The sequence below is a fragment of the Balaenoptera ricei genome, chromosome 5 (genome assembly GCF_028023285.1).
Source record: "Balaenoptera ricei isolate mBalRic1 chromosome 5, mBalRic1.hap2, whole genome shotgun sequence".
Lineage (NCBI taxonomy): Eukaryota > Metazoa > Chordata > Mammalia > Artiodactyla > Balaenopteridae > Balaenoptera > Balaenoptera ricei.
In genome coordinates this window covers 78,684,127-78,699,626 of record NC_082643.1, presented here as the reverse complement: position 1 = coordinate 78,699,626, position 15,500 = coordinate 78,684,127, and the positions used below count along the sequence as shown (strand labels likewise).

Sequence of the window (15,500 nt, the reverse complement as noted above, 5' to 3'; positions counted from 1 at the left end):
ACACACACACACACACGCACATGCAGAAACTGATCCTTACTAAGTACCTTTCAGTGGTGAGAGGACAAAAGCAGGGCATTTTAGTAAGGATGGCATATTTAATGTCCTGGGTACAGAGAAGAATTGGTGCTGTCAATAGAGTGAAGAGCAGGGATGCTGAGTAGACCAGTAATGAGTGGAAATGAGAAGATGAGCCATTAGTAGAAAGTCATGAATCCATTATTAGAAGTTTAGTATAATTTAAGAGAGACAAATGCTTAAAAATTCTAAGGATATGAGGAAGATGATTCTGTAGTTATGATGTATTAGTCAGGGACCAATCAGGAGACAGAAACCACACAATAATTTGAACGGGAGGTTTCATATAAAGAATTAAATGCTATAATAGAGGACTGAGCTCACAAAGGATTGGCTGGTTATTAAGATTTGGAATTTGATTCTGCCCTATTTGCAAGCTAGTAAATTAGCCTGTTATTGTTTCATGGATGCTGGCTGAAGACACAAAACTCCTGGATCAGAGAAAAAGGACTTTATTAATCAAGGCGTAGAAAGCAGTATGACTGTCATCTTTGGGTTAATTCCCCTTGCCTCCCAAGTCCCACATGAGCAACGTGGAAGATCCCAGGTAGGAAATTCCCTGACTTGGGGAATCCACTACTTTTGTAGTAAATGGTAGGCAACCCTGAATTTAAACTATGTCTCAAATTTTAAAATTAATGTGTAGCATCTAATATTCCTTCCATGATCTGATTCCCTTGTCCAGCCCCAATTAAACTTCAGATTCAGAAGTTCAACAGAGACATGGAGGTACATCTCATGTTCTACCTAAACATCAATTGAGAGAACGCTAAAGGATGTTCTTTTCCTTTTCTGCATGAACTAACAATAACAACAAAATCTATTGTGGCCATCTTAGACTGTGTCATACCAGCCTATGGAACCTTCCTTGGAGAAATGAAGAAAAAAAGAAAAGAAAAAATGAGTGACTAAATAATAGAAGAAAAGGGCTTCCCTGGTGGCGCAGTGGTTAAGAATCCGCCTGCCAATGCAGGGGACACGGGTTCGAGCCCTGGTCCCGGAAGATCCCACATGCCGCGGAGCAACTGGGCCCGTGAGCCACAACTACTGAGCCTGCGCGTCTGGAGCCTGTGCTCCGCAACAAGAGAGGCCGCGATAGTGAGAGGCCCGCGCACCGCGATGAAGAGTGGCCCCCACTTGCCAGAACTGGAGAAAGCCCTTGCACAGAAACGAAGACCCAACACAGCTATAAATAAATAAATTAATTAAATTAAAAAAAAAAAAAATAATAGAAGAAAAAAGAAAGAAATAGAACATGGTAACGGGGAAAAAATGGTTTACAGGGGATATTATGAAGTTGAACAGAGAAGGGGGAAGTAAAGAATAGGGAACAAACTATCAAGATTTACAAGGCTTTTGAAAGTAAAAACAACAGCCCTTGAAAAATGTATACTGTTTACCAGTAATTTCAACCTTAAGTACCATCTGATTTTGTTGCCAAGCCAATTTAAAAGTAGGTAAGAGAATCAGAATGACTGACTGTAAAATTAATCTAATTCAAATAAAAACATATGAAGGACTTCCTTGGTGGTCCAGTGGTTAAGAACCCACCTTACAATGCAGGGGACGTGGGTTCAATCCCTGGTCAGGGGAACTAAGATCCCACATGCCTCGGCGCAACTAAGCCTGCACGCCACAACTAGAGAGCCCGTGAGCTGCAACAAAGACCCAGCTCAGCCAAAATAAAAAATAAATTTAAAAAAAAAATTTTTTTTTTAAAGTAATTTAAATTTCTTTTAAAAAAGCATTTTCCTATCCTAATAATGCGATCTAAAGCCATTAGGTGGAGTATGGCAAGGATGGAACCTGCAGTGGTGTTGAGGGACGTCATGGTAGCCCCATGTGGGGTATTGGAGTCCAAGTGGGGTGAAGAGGGCATCCTACAGAGGAGAGGGATGGCCTGGGGTAGGATGTCAGACCCCAAGCAAGGTAAGGAGGGTAACCACACAGGGGGCAGCCTGGCATTAGAAAGTCAGAGCCTGAGCAGTGAGGAAGGTGTGTGTGGGGAGGATGACACATAACGAGTCTAGAAAGAGGACTTAGAGCCCGGCAGGGAGGCGTGGGCATCCGGGCAGAGAGGGAATGGGGGCAGGGATTAGAGAGTGTTTGCATACAAGGGTGTGATGTTGTGATTTATAATAAGAAATATGTATCACTATTTGTCTTCCAGTTTCTGGCAGCCTCCTAAAACCCTTGGAATTTCCTGACCTGAGGGGCATCAAGGTGTCTTTTGTGTGCTAATGAGGTAACTTTCCGAAAGCACCTAAGGATGGAGGTCTGTTGCCAGGAGAACCAACTTAGTGATTAGAGGGTTGGAATTTTCAGTCCCACCTCCTTTACCTCAGGGGAGGGGAGAGAGGCTAGAAGTTGAATCAATCACCAATGGCCAATGATTTAACCAATCGTGCTTTGTAATGAAACCTCCATAAAAACCCAAAAGGATGGAGAACTTCTGGGTTGGTGAACACGTGGAGATACGAGGAATGGAATGCTCAGCAAGGACTGGAAGCTCTGAACCCTTTCTCCATACCTTGCCCTGTGCATCTCTTCCACCTGGCTGTTCCTGCGTTATATCCTTTTATAAACTGGTAAATAAAATGTTTCTGTGAGCAGCTCTAGCAAATGGATGGAACCCAAGGAGGAGGTTGTTGAAACCTCCAATCTATAGCTGGTTGGTCAGAATCACAGGTGACGCCTGGGCTTGAGATTGGTGTCAGAAGTGTGAGGGTGGGTGAGTAGAGGGTAACAGTCTAAGGACTGAGCCCTTAACCTGTGGGATCTGCCAGGATATTCCCAGGTAGTGTCAGAGTTGAGTTGAATTGTAGGACACCCAGCTGGTATCAGAGAATTGCTTGGTGGTGTGGAAAAACCCTGCAGACATTGGAATTGGTCCCAGAACTATTAAAGGGGATTAATCATATTAGTGATTATATTAAGGATAATGAAAGACCAGATTCTTACTGTTGGAGAAGAGAGTTATGAATACAGAAAAGGAAAAAAAAACTAGAATGAACACTGTAGTGTTGAATTGGAATTGGACATATTAGTATGAACTCAGTTTTCAAGATAGATTTAGGTAGATGATAGATAGATAGATAGATAATAAATAGATAAATAGATATATTCCCTAGCTCAGTCCACAGAGAGTCTGGGAATAGCAGTGATCACATCTTGTGCCCAGATCTTGACTGCTAAACATCACTTTCTACCAAAAGGAATGACAGATCCTTGGGCAAATGGCTGGTTCCAGAGTTGAGGCAGGGAAAATACATGGTGAACCTGGAACATCTTATTGTGCCAGTAAACAAGGCTGTGCTCAAAGAATGTTGGGGACATAGCAAAAGTACACAGAAGTCAGCTTCGAGGGGCTTCCACTGGCCAAACTGGAGCCAATTTAAGCATAAAAATACATGAGAATAATGAATATACCCCTTTGAATAACACAGGAATCCATACAGGTATAAATAAACACACAAACTGAAAGTTTGATGAGGAACAAGATACTTACATGGTTCTAAGATATCTCCCCCCAAAATACTCATTTATTACAAAGGGCAAAGGATAACTTTACAGGTAAGAAGCCTGGCAGATACCACTTTAATCAAGTGATCAAACTGAAAATCATCAGTAATGGGACAAATCAAAATCTTATGCCACAGGATAGAATGGGATGAGAACACAGCATTACTTCTGTGATACTCCTGCCAAAAATGCATAACATGAATCTAATCATGAGAAAATATCAGACAAAGTAAAATTGAGGGTCATTCTACAAAACAACTAGCCTGGAATTTTCAAACATGTTGAGGCATGAAAGTTAAGATTGAGCAGCTATACCAGATTGAAGACTAAAGAAAAATGGCAATTAAATGCAATGCATGATCCTGGATTGAGTTCTTTCACTGTAAGCAACATTATAGAGACAACTGTCAAAAGTTGAATGGTTCTGTGAATTAGATGATAGTAATGTATCAATGTTAACTTCTTGATTTTTATGGTTGTATTGTGGTTTTGTAGATAACTGTCTTTGTAGGAAATACAATGTATTCTGGGGTGATGGGCCATCATGCTGGCAACCTACTCTCAAACAATTCAGGGCAGGAGTCAGGGGTGGGGGGGGGGGTGGGGGGAGTTACTTTTCTGTAACTCTGATTGTTTCAAAATTTGGGAAAGTGGTTTTTAAAAAATAGGCCCATTTTAGGCTTAACACATGTTCACTGTTCTAGGCCTCCTCCTTCTGGTTTTCCACAAAGCAAATTTCTTGCCTTCCTCAGATGTATAGGAAACATTAGTGGAGTTGAAAATCATCTACAAGTAATTGATTATTGAAAACTGCACATCTGATCTCAGATTTGCCAGTGATAGCTTCTCCGCATATAACTCCATCAATGAGATCCATTTTATGAAAATGATCCATATTGCAAATGAAGCAGACAAAATTCAGTTTTCAATTTCTTCCTTCCAAGAAATTCTTAGAAGCAAATTGATACCCTTCCCTGTGGAAGAGATTAGATAAAGTGAGAGAAGGCATGGGAAGAAATGCTGAAACCTTTGAAATGAGTAGCATATATTTTACACATTAACTACGAAGATAAAAAGGTGTTTATATTCAGGGATAGCCTTAGGGTTTGAAAGACCTGATGTAACCAGAGTGTGTTAGGGCCTTAGCTCTGTGTTATACTAGTGGTCCTCCTATAGATAGAAGTATCAGCTAGAAGAAATCTAAGGGCAGGTCTCGGGTCCCTGACCACTTCTGCCCTGTAAGTCTGATCCTGTGTGTTTATCATAGAATGTTGCAGCATAACAGTTACATTACTTATCCATTATTTTCAGTCTTTCAGAATAGTAACTTTTCACTCTCAAATAGTAACTTTTCCCTTAGTTCCAAATACATCCCATCGGCTTGGCATTTTTAAATACCATAGGATATCTTTTTCTTTTTTTTTAAGAAAAATTCACATTTCTGGTGTGTTTTCAAGAAAAATCTTGAAGTCTGCAGCTACTTAAGACAATATTCACATTTCTCAACCCTACTACTCTGATTTTTCCTATTCTCTTTTTATTTTTGTTAATTTCTTTCCTTGCCTTTGGTATGCTTCTCTTCTGCCCTTTTAGAGAAAGCATTATTTTCAATCATTTACCCTTGGAGGACAGGCCCATCCAGAAGTTTTTAAATTACTAACACTAAGGGACTTCCCTCGTGGTGCAGTGGTTAAGAATCCACCTGCCAATGCAGGGGACACAGGTTCCATCCCTGGTCCAGGAAGATCCCACATGCCACGGACCAACTAAGCCCATGTACCACAACTACTAAGCCTGTGCTCTAGGGCCCGCGGGCCACAACTACTGAGCCCATGTGCAACAACTACTGAAGCCTGTGCGCCTAGAGCCTGTGCTCCACAACAAGAGAAGCCACCGCAGTGAGAAGCCCACGCACCGCAACGAAGAGTAGCCCCCGCTCTCCGCAACTGGAGAAAGCCTGTGTGCAGCAACAAAGACCCAATGCAGCCAAAAAATAAATAAATAAAAATTAAAAAAAATAAAGACATAATATTAAAAAAAAATCACTAATAATTGAGACAAGGGATACCCTTTGGTCACTGCATGCTCCTCATTGAGGACCTAAACACCCAGTTTAAAAAAAATTCAAATCCCCAGATACAGTATATTCTTAGGTATATTCAGAATATAGGTAAGTCAGAGCTTCTACCTAAGGCTCTTTATGAAACAAACAAAAAGCCTGGATTGTGTGATTAGGTAGATTCAACAGTTGTTTTATGACAAGGTTTAATCTGATTTTCAGAAAAGCTAGTTTTGTTTTATCAAGAAAATCACATTAAATGTAAAGATTCAGTGTTTGTGCATAGGCTTTATTTTTTAAATTAAGTCAAAATTCATATAACATAATATCCATTTTAAAGTGAACAATTCAGTAGTATTTAGTATATTCATATTGTTGTGTAACCACCACCTCTGTCTAGTTCCAAAACATTTTCATAAGCCCAAAAGAAAACCCTGTAGCCAGTAAGCAGTAACCCCCCATCCCTCTTTTCCCCAGCTGCTGGCAACCACCAATCTGCATCCCTTCTCTATGGATCTACCTATTCTGGGTATTTCATGTAGAATAATACAACATGTGACTTTATGTCAGGCTTCTTTCACTTAGCATATTTTCAAGATTCCTCCATTTTGTAGCATGAAATGTAGCAACACTTCATTCCTTTTTATTTTGGAACAATATTCCATTGTATGTGTATACCAAAATTTGGTTATCCATTCATGGACATTTGGGTTGTTTCTACCTTTTGGCTAATGTGAATAGTGCTGCTATGAACATATGTGTACAAGTATTTGTTTGAATCCCTGTTTTTAATTCTTTGGGGTGTATACCTAGGAGTGGGATTGCTGATTCATATAAGTAATTCTATGTTTAACTTTTTAAGGACCCGTCAAACTGGTTTCCAGAGCAACAGAGCTATTTTACATTAGTGAGCATAGGTTTTTACCAGAATTAGCTCTCCACTTTCAGAAACAAAACAGGCGTTCCATCTGCTGTTTTACATTTGGCATACTCTAGAATAAACCAATGGTTCTCACCTCTGTACACCACAGAATTAGAGAGAGAGAGAGAGAGAGAGAGCAGGAAAGAAATAAAAGATAGGCTTCATCTCTAGACATTCTGTTTCAATAAATCTGGGTTGAGCCTGAGCCACCCCAAGTGACCCCAAGTCATTCTAATGGCAGTCAGGATTAAGAACTACAATATGAACTCCGGGGAGTAATGCAAAAAATTTCCCCTAGAGAATAGAAATCATTAAATTGTCATGGACCCAGAACTAATTTTTTGTTTTGGTTTGGGTTGGGTTTTTTTTTATAGATCTGTATTGGAGTATAATTGCTTCACAATACTGTTTTAGTTTCTGTTGCACAACAAAGTGAATCAGCCATATGCATACATGTCCCCATATCCCCTCCCTCTTGAGCCTCCCTTCCATCCTCCCTATTCCACCCCTCTAGGTCATCGCAAAGCACTGAGCCGATCTCCCTGTGCTATGCTGTTGCTTCCCACCAGCCAACAATTTTACTTCAGTAGTGTATATATGTTGATGCTACTCTCACTTCGTCCCAGCTTCGCCCTCCCACCCCATGTCCTCAAGTCCATTTTCTATGTCTACCTCTTTATTCCTGCCCTGCAACTAGGTTCATCAGTACAATTTTTTTTTTTTTAGATTCCACATATATGTATTAGCATACAGTATTTGTTTTTCTCTTTCTGACTTACTTCACTCTGTATGACAGACTCTAGGTCCATCCACCTCCCTACAAATAACTCAATTTTTTCTCTTTTTATGGTTGAGTAATATTCCATTATATATATGTGCCACATCTTCTTTATCCATTCATCTGTCGATGGACACTTAGGTTGCTTCCATATCCTGGCTATTGTAAATAGTGCTGCAATGAACATTGTGGTACATGTCTCTTTTTGAATTATGGTTTTCTCAGGGTATATGCCCAGTAGTAGGATAGCCAGGTCATATGGTAGTTCTATTTTTAGTTTTTTAAGGAAACTCCATACTGTTTTCCATAGTGGTTGTATCAATTTACATTCCCACCAACAGTGCAGGAGGGTTCCCTTTGCACCACACTCTTTACAGCATTTATTGTTTCTAGATTTTTTGATAATGGCCATTCTGACCAGCATGAGGTGATACCTCATTGTAGTTTTGATTTGCATTTCTCTAATAATTAGTGATGTTGAGCATCTTTTCATGTGCCTCTTGGCCATCTGTATGTCTTCCTTGGTGAAATGTCTATTTGGGTCTTTCACCCATTTTTTAACTGGATTGTTTTTTTTTTGGAATTGAGCTCCATGAGCTGTTTATATATTTTGGAGATTAATCCTTTGTCTGTTGTTTCATTTGCAAATATTTTCTCCCATTCTGAGGGTTGTTTTTTTTGTCTTGTTTATGGTTTCCTTTGCTGTGCAAAAGCTTTTAAGTTTAATGAAGTCCCATTTGTTTATTTTTGTTTCTATTTCCGTAACTCTAGGATGTGGGTCATAAAAGATCTTGCTGTGGTTTATGTCAAAGAGTGTTTTTCCTATGTTTTCCTCCAAGAGTTTTATATTGTCTGGCCTTACATTTAAGTCTTTAATCCATTTGGAGTTTATTTTTTGTGTATGGTGTTAGGTAGTGTTCTAATTTCATTCTTTTACATGTATCTGTCCAGTTTTCCCAGCACCACTTATTGAAGAGGCTGCCTTTTCTCCGTTGTATGTTCTTGCCTCCTTTGCCATAAATTAGGTTCCCATATGTGCATGGGTTTACCTCTGGGCATTCTATCCTGTACCATTGATCTATATTTCTGTTTTTGTGCCAGTAGTTTACTGTCTTGATTACTGTAGCTTTGTGGGATAGTTTGAAGTCGGGGAGCCTGATTCCTCCAATTCCGTTTTTCTTTCTCAAGATTGCTTTGGTTATTCGGGGTCTTTTATGTTTCCATACGAATTGTAAAATTTTTTGTTCTAATTCTGTGAAGAATGCCATTGGTAGTTTGATAGGGATTGCATTGAATCTGTAGATTGCTTTGGGTAGTATAGTCATTTTCACAATATTGATTCTTCCAATCCAAGAACATGGTATATTTCTCCATCTGTTTGTGTCATCTTTGATTTCTTTCATCAGTGTTTTATAGTTTTCTGAGTACAAGTCTTTTGCCTCCTTAGGCAGGTTTATTCCTAGGTATTTTATTCTTTTTGTTGCAATGGTAAATGGGAGTATTTCCTTAATTTCTCTTTCTGATTTTTCATTGTTGCTGTATAGCTTCTCTTCTCACTTATGAACTCATTAATTAATTTTAATTAATTTAATTAAATTAATTAAAATTTAATTTTAATTAAAATTAAAACTAATTTTAATTTCTTAATTTCCTTGGCTATTTGATTCATAGCCATGTATCTGCACCTAGAATCATGCTTGGCACAGAATTGGACAAAAATAATTGGCTTAATTTTGAATATTCAATTATATATATTTTTTAAAAAAATAAATAAATTTATTTATTTATTTATTTTTGGCTGCTGTTGGGTCTTTGTTGCTGTGCACGGGTTTTCTCTAGTTGCGGCGAGCAGGGTCTACTCTGTTGTGGTGTGTGGGCTTCTCATTGCAGTGGCTTCTCTTGTTGCAGAGCACAGGCTCTAGGCATGTGGGCTTCAGTAGTTGTGGCTCACAGGCTCCAGAGCACAGGCTCAGTAGCTGTGGCACATGGGCTTTGTTGCTCCGTGGCATGTGGGATCTTCCTGCACCAGGGCTCGAACCCATGTCCCCTGCATTGGCAGGTGGATTCTTAACCACTGCGCCACCAGGGAAGCCCCAGATATTATTTTTGAATACACTATCTTTCTCTAGTTATTGTTAGGCTTATTAGACTTCCTTTCTATATAATATTGGTAGTAAATTATTTATTTCCTCAAATGGCTATCATTTTAAAGTTTGGAAGTGTAAATGATAAACTGGAGGCAAATTATAAGATGATCAAACAATATTGGCATTTCCTGGAAGTGTAGTATGCAATAAAAACTTTCTGAATTTATATCTATTTATCTTTAAAATCTGAATTCCACCTAAATTTCCTAGTTTCTTTATCTGTACTTAGTGTTAAATGTCATTATTTTCCATTCTCAATCCCATGCTATCCCTCTTTCTCTTCACCTTGGAAGCTCTCCTCTTTCTCTCTTTGGAAAAACATTTTTCTGATATTATAACAAGTTATGTTATTCATTCTTCTCAATATCCTTTTGAGAAGCTTCATACCATTTTTACCAGCTTTTATAGCAGATTCTGACAAATACTTTCCTCATAATGCCATACTTTTCCAGATAAATTAGAGGTTCCTGAAGATTACTATAACATATTTATTTATACTTAAATAAGGAATCAATTTTAAGTTGTATAGTTTATTTTAAAAAATAGCTCTGTGCACTCTAGAATTACCCCTTCCCATAGATTGTATAACAGATTGGCTAACTCTTCAGTGAATCTCTCCCAACAAATGGACACCAGATCCTTTCCCAGATATACAGGTTTAATCATGTTTCTGGTTCTTAAATTTTAGAATGGGAAGCTGTATTTCTCTTCTTTCCCAAATATTTTACATAAAATTTTGTATTCAGGTAAGGATACACATATTTCCAAGGTATACAAAAACTTCCAGAAGAATACCACAACTAAAAATATTTTAATCAATTTTCAACTTCCATTATAGATGAGAAAAGTGAATCTTAGGGGGAGTTCCCTGGCAGTCCAGTGGTTAGGACTTGGCACTTCCACTGCCATGGCCCAGGTTCAATCCCTGGTTGGGGAACTAGGATTCTGCAAGCCGAGGCGCAGCCAAAAAAAAAAAAAAAGAAAGAAAAGTGAAGCTAATAATTATCGCTACAATGGCAATCATATTACAGTATATAAATGTGTCAAATTAACATGTTGTACACCTTAAATCTACACCATGCTATATGTCAAATATATGTTTCAATTAAAAAACAAAAGTGAAGCTGAGAAAGTTAAGGACATAATCTGTTACTAACTGGTCGTTACTGGGTTCAAATCAGTTTGTCTGCATCTTCCACCTTCTACCTCATTACCTCTAAGTATCCTTTCTCTTTTATCCACCTACTGAAATCCTACCTATTCTGTTAGCCTAATGAGAAAAACAGAATAATAAAAAACAAAAAACTAGGCATTAATTAGGATCCCTGTTTTATCTAAAATAATAATACCAAATGCTCCTTGCAGCTTAAAAATAATGAATTGAAAAGTGACTTTCAGAGGCATATACGTGGAAAAGATTTGTTGCTTTGTAAATTTAATCAACATAAAAAGGAATACAGACTGTTTTTAGTATAACAAGTATGACAAAAAAGTGGAGAGGATTTAGGAAACAAATATGGAGAGAACAGTGGCCTCAAAGTGTAATCCCCAGATGGGCATAATCAGCATCACCTGAAACGTGTTAGAAACGCAAATTCTCCACATCAACCCCAGAAGGACTAAATCAGAGACCCCAGATGGAATCGAGCAATCTGTGTTTTAGCAGGCCCTCTAGGTGAGTCTGACGCCCACTAAAACTACCAGATACACAGTAAAGTTAGAGAACCAATTTTTCTAAATGATTCAGCCTCAGAAGCAGTGGAAGGAGTTGAAAAAGTTAATTTTCTTGGTATGGGGAAACTAAAAACTTTTATTAGGATTGTACGCTTTTCTATTGCTCAGTACTAAGCACCCTAATAAATGTGTTATATTATTTGACCTAAATAAATGTGTTAAATACACACATATATACCGTAATTATAAATACATAGTAAAATTGGTATACATAGGGGCAAAAACTAGAGGGAAATACGCCCCCTAATAAATGTGTTATATTATTTGACCTAAATAAATGTGTTAAATACACACATATATACCGTAATTATAAATACATAGTAAAATTGGTATACATAGGGGCAAAAACTAGAGGGAAATATGCCCCCCCCAAATTAATATGTTGATGTGGGATTTTTATTTTCTTTCCTTTTAACTAATTCTCCCATATCAGGTAAACATAATACATAGAAATTTGTACGCTTTTCTCCTGTTAATTGGTCTTACGTCAGTTTAATTCTCAGGCCGTAAAGGTAAAAGTAAAATTTTGTCTCACATTCCCTAAATCTAAAAAGTCCCATTCACTCTGTTTTAAATACTACAAGGACAATTTCTGAATTTCTACTTCTCTAACCTTTTTCTCCTTCACTCAATCACCTATTAAAAACATCTCCGTTTAAATGTGCAGGTCTTGCACCCAAATTTGAACATCTGAAGATACAAATATATCCCCAGCAGAAATCAGTCTTCAACTTTAACATGCCTTTAATAGCTTCAGAGTGATCTCTTTGCGTGGATTGCTTAAGAGTATTGCCCCATGAACCAACTCCCCCCTCCTTTTATCCACACTCAGCTCCTTTCTTTTCTTGAAATTCTCAGCGCCCTCCTCTGGCTACTATTGACTTCTTAGTAGCCGGGGCCGAAATTTACGTAGGCGCTTTCCATCGTCTCACAGAGTCAGCCTCCCCTGGGTCGCATCCAATCAAGGCCCCGCCAGAAAGCAGGGGCGCAGGAAGCCCTCGCGAGGTTCAACTTCTCTGGGCCTTGCTTCGCGGGCATCACGTGATCTCAGTCCACGCCTCCCGCTCTTCCTTGCGGAGGTCGGTACTAGGCGCTGTCCTTCAGCTGGCGCTCGCTGATTGGCCATTGCTCGCGAGGTCTCCTGGGTGACGGGAACGCGGTAGCCTTCTTGGAGGAGACTGGGTGCGCCTGCGCACTTGCTAGATCGCGCGGCTGCTGCTCGAGGTTTGAGATGAAGGTAAATAACTTACGAACCCCGGGGGAGCGGGAAGAAGCCCGCCAAGAGTCGCTTTGAGGATAGGAGCTTGTGACCTCCCTTCGTCCTCCCGAGTGCGTGAGAAGTGGGGAAGGGAAGGGGAGAGCAGGGGCGAAGTTGAAGGAACAAGGGAATAGGAAGGAAAATTGAAGAGGAGAAGGCGGGGAGGGAGGCCTCTCATTTCTGGGACCGCGGATGGAGTTGGTGCTTTGCGGGAAGAGGGAAGCCCGCCACGGCTGGAAATGAGCAGACTGGATCTGAAGAGAGCCCGAACTTCGCACGGTGGAAAGAACGAGTTGTGTGAAAGCGCTTGGAGGGTCGCGGTGAAGTTGACTCGTTCGGGAACTGCCTCATTTCTTGCAGCTAAACACCTAGCAAGCCGCGCGACTGCTCAGCGCCTTAAAACGAGTGAAAAGCCTGCGAAAAAATAATCTCAAATTGTATTGCCTGTGACTGGTGCAATTTACAGATCACCTGGTGGCGATGTACATGATTCACGGGGAAATCTGCACACGCAGGTCTCAAGCTCTAGAGCGTCATCCTCTGCACACAAGGTTTCTAGGCTTGGGCTTCTCGTGAATCCCATTCCCCGGTCACTGGCTACAGATCATTCACCCTTCGCTTTACCGAGCAATATCCCCTTACACACACACACCCCGGCCCTGATCTGGCAAAGAAATGGAAAGCTTTATTTTTATAAGTTCTGGTGGCTATTAATGTGGAGATTGGAGTTGACAGACTGGTAATCTTAACTCATTTCTAAAGCTCTTCACAATTTATGAAGTACCAGAAGTAAGGAGATATTATTATTCCTGGTTTACAGTTGAGAATTCTGTGTTTGAGGCAATTTAATCGACCTGCTTTAAGCCCTACAGCTGATAAAAAGCCAAATATAAATGTTGGTTTTCTGGTTGTGAAGCTAGCACCTTTTCCGGTCCATTGTATGTGTAAGGAGCGTCTGTAAAACTCCTTTGAAGAAAAATAGTTTATAAGATCACAGCCAGAGGAGGTCTACCATGAAGCTGGTAAAATTCAAGTTTAGGGACCCCTCACTTGCATGCAGGGGTTCCAGGGCAATGTGGTCATAAAATTGCAAAAGTAAGATGCTTTTATACTCCTTTTTTTTTTTCTTTAAGGGTGTCTTCATGCTCCACAAAACTTGGATGCACCTGTGATTTTAGCACACCTCTTTTCAGTAGAGGTGGATTTAATCTTTAACATAGTGAATGCCTATGGTTGGTGTTCAATTTTGACCATTGGAAGAGTTTTGTGTTGCTATTCAGACTGTCAAGCCACCTGCAGTAGTCTCTAAACTTCACATGCCTACATATAGGCGTCATTGTTTAACCTGTAATTTAACCTAATGTTAAAATCTACATTTATTCATCCAAACTCTTATGTTCCTAGATGTTCTAGATCAGCACTGTTTTGGTATAAATATAATGTGAGCCAATGTAACAATCTTAGTAGCCAAATTAAAATGTTTTTAAAGAAACAGGTAAGATTACTTTTCATAATATATTTTATTTTACCCAGTATATCCAAAATATTGTCATTTCAACATGTAATCAGTATGAAAATTATCAGTGAAGATAGTTTGCATTCTCTCCTTTATAGTCTTTGAAACCCCGTGCGTAGTTTATATTTACAGCACATCTAAATTTGGACTACCCACATTTCAAGTCCTCAATAAAATTCCAAGTCCACATGTGGTTTGTGGCTTCCATACTGGGTACACAGTTCTTTATTGTCTAAGTGAAAAGAATGATTTTTCAGTTGAAAAATTGTCCATCCAATAGCCGAATTAAACACCTAATGATAAAGTAAATGTAACTGATGGGGAAAGGAAAATAATAATTTTGAAGAAAGTATAGACATTTTGTCTTTCTATCAGGGTTAATATTTTTTAATAGCAATTTTGTTAAATTTAATCTCCCCAAATCTATGCTATTAATAATTAGCTAAGTTCAAGTTTAAATTATTTAAATTTTTAATAGCTATTAAACACTAAAGCCATACATTTTTATAAAATTAATATTCGAAAACATTCAAAAGCAGAAACGTTTTATAGTAAATGCTCCCATATATATCGAGGTCCATACTTTACCGACCAGATTGTGGTTATTTGGTTGGTTGGTTGATTGGTCATTTTGTTTGTTACATTGTTGACTTCTTTTGGGTAAGCTCTAGCATAAGCCTTCACCATCCTGAATCCTACTGTTTTCATTATCATGTTTTGACATCTTTTCTGACCAACGCTTAATTGTATGTTTTGAAAATATAGAAATTGTGTTGTGTTTTTTAGCGTGTTTTCTCACTGCTAGAAAAGACTTGGCTTGGCACACCAATAAAGTTTACCTGGCAGAAAACATCAGGAAACTACCTTGCAGTAACAGGGTAAGAAATCAGTGAATGTTGGTAAAGCATCCTAACTCCAAATGGTTGTATGCCCACCTAACTACACTATCTGTTCAGTAGAAATTCTTGGGTGATGACTGAATGGTGGGAAAAGTAATATATTTCCATTAACATCACAATTCATAGAACCTTTTCCCTGGTAATAACTTTTTACATATAAATTATGAAACTATCGTGAGAAAATAAAATCACTTGGGTGTATAAAAGAAACTCTTTAGAGAAATAAGAAGAAACATTTAAATCGTATCTTTGTGTTCTGATTGCTTTTAGAGCTGATCATATTGTGAAAATCTTTGATCGCCATGGTCAAAAAAGAAGTGAAATCAACTTACCTGGGTAAGTACAGTGGTAGATCCAAAACTTTTTCAAGCTTTGTGGCCTAAAAAATAAAAAAACACTGTCTTAAAACTATAATCAAATAGAATTTTATAACGTATCTCACCTGTATCTCCTATTTTGCTTTCTCCATTTGCAAAGAGATTTGGTTTTTTATACCATAAACAGTTAATGAAATATGTATATATATAGTATATGAATTAGAATTTAACGTTTATAAACATTCATACATTCACAGTTAAGCTGTAAGA

General features: G+C 38.5%; 1 protein-coding gene and 1 non-coding gene across 3 annotated transcripts in view; both read left to right on the top strand.

Annotated features, from left to right (window-relative positions):
* The first annotated feature begins 10,371 nt into the window (after positions 1–10,371).
* On the top strand, positions 10,372–10,443 carry TRNAG-UCC (transfer RNA glycine (anticodon UCC)). The gene has a single exon. It is a non-coding gene; the product is annotated as a tRNA-Gly (tRNA).
* A 1,952-nt stretch (positions 10,444–12,395) lies between these two features.
* The window catches only part of WDR19 (WD repeat domain 19), an 83,667-nt gene continuing 80,562 nt past the window's right edge, over positions 12,396–15,500 (top strand). The window contains exons 1-3 of one of the 2 annotated variants that reach the window (XM_059923171.1): positions 12,396–12,477; positions 14,801–14,892; positions 15,184–15,249. In XM_059923171.1, the coding sequence (XP_059779154.1) occupies positions 12,472–12,477; positions 14,801–14,892; positions 15,184–15,249 (164 nt within the window). In that variant the 5' untranslated portion in view covers positions 12,396–12,471. Of the gene's footprint in view, positions 12,478–12,538; positions 12,570–14,800; positions 14,893–15,183; positions 15,250–15,500 lie in introns of those variants that run through there. The other variant, XM_059923173.1, reaches the window with a different exon arrangement.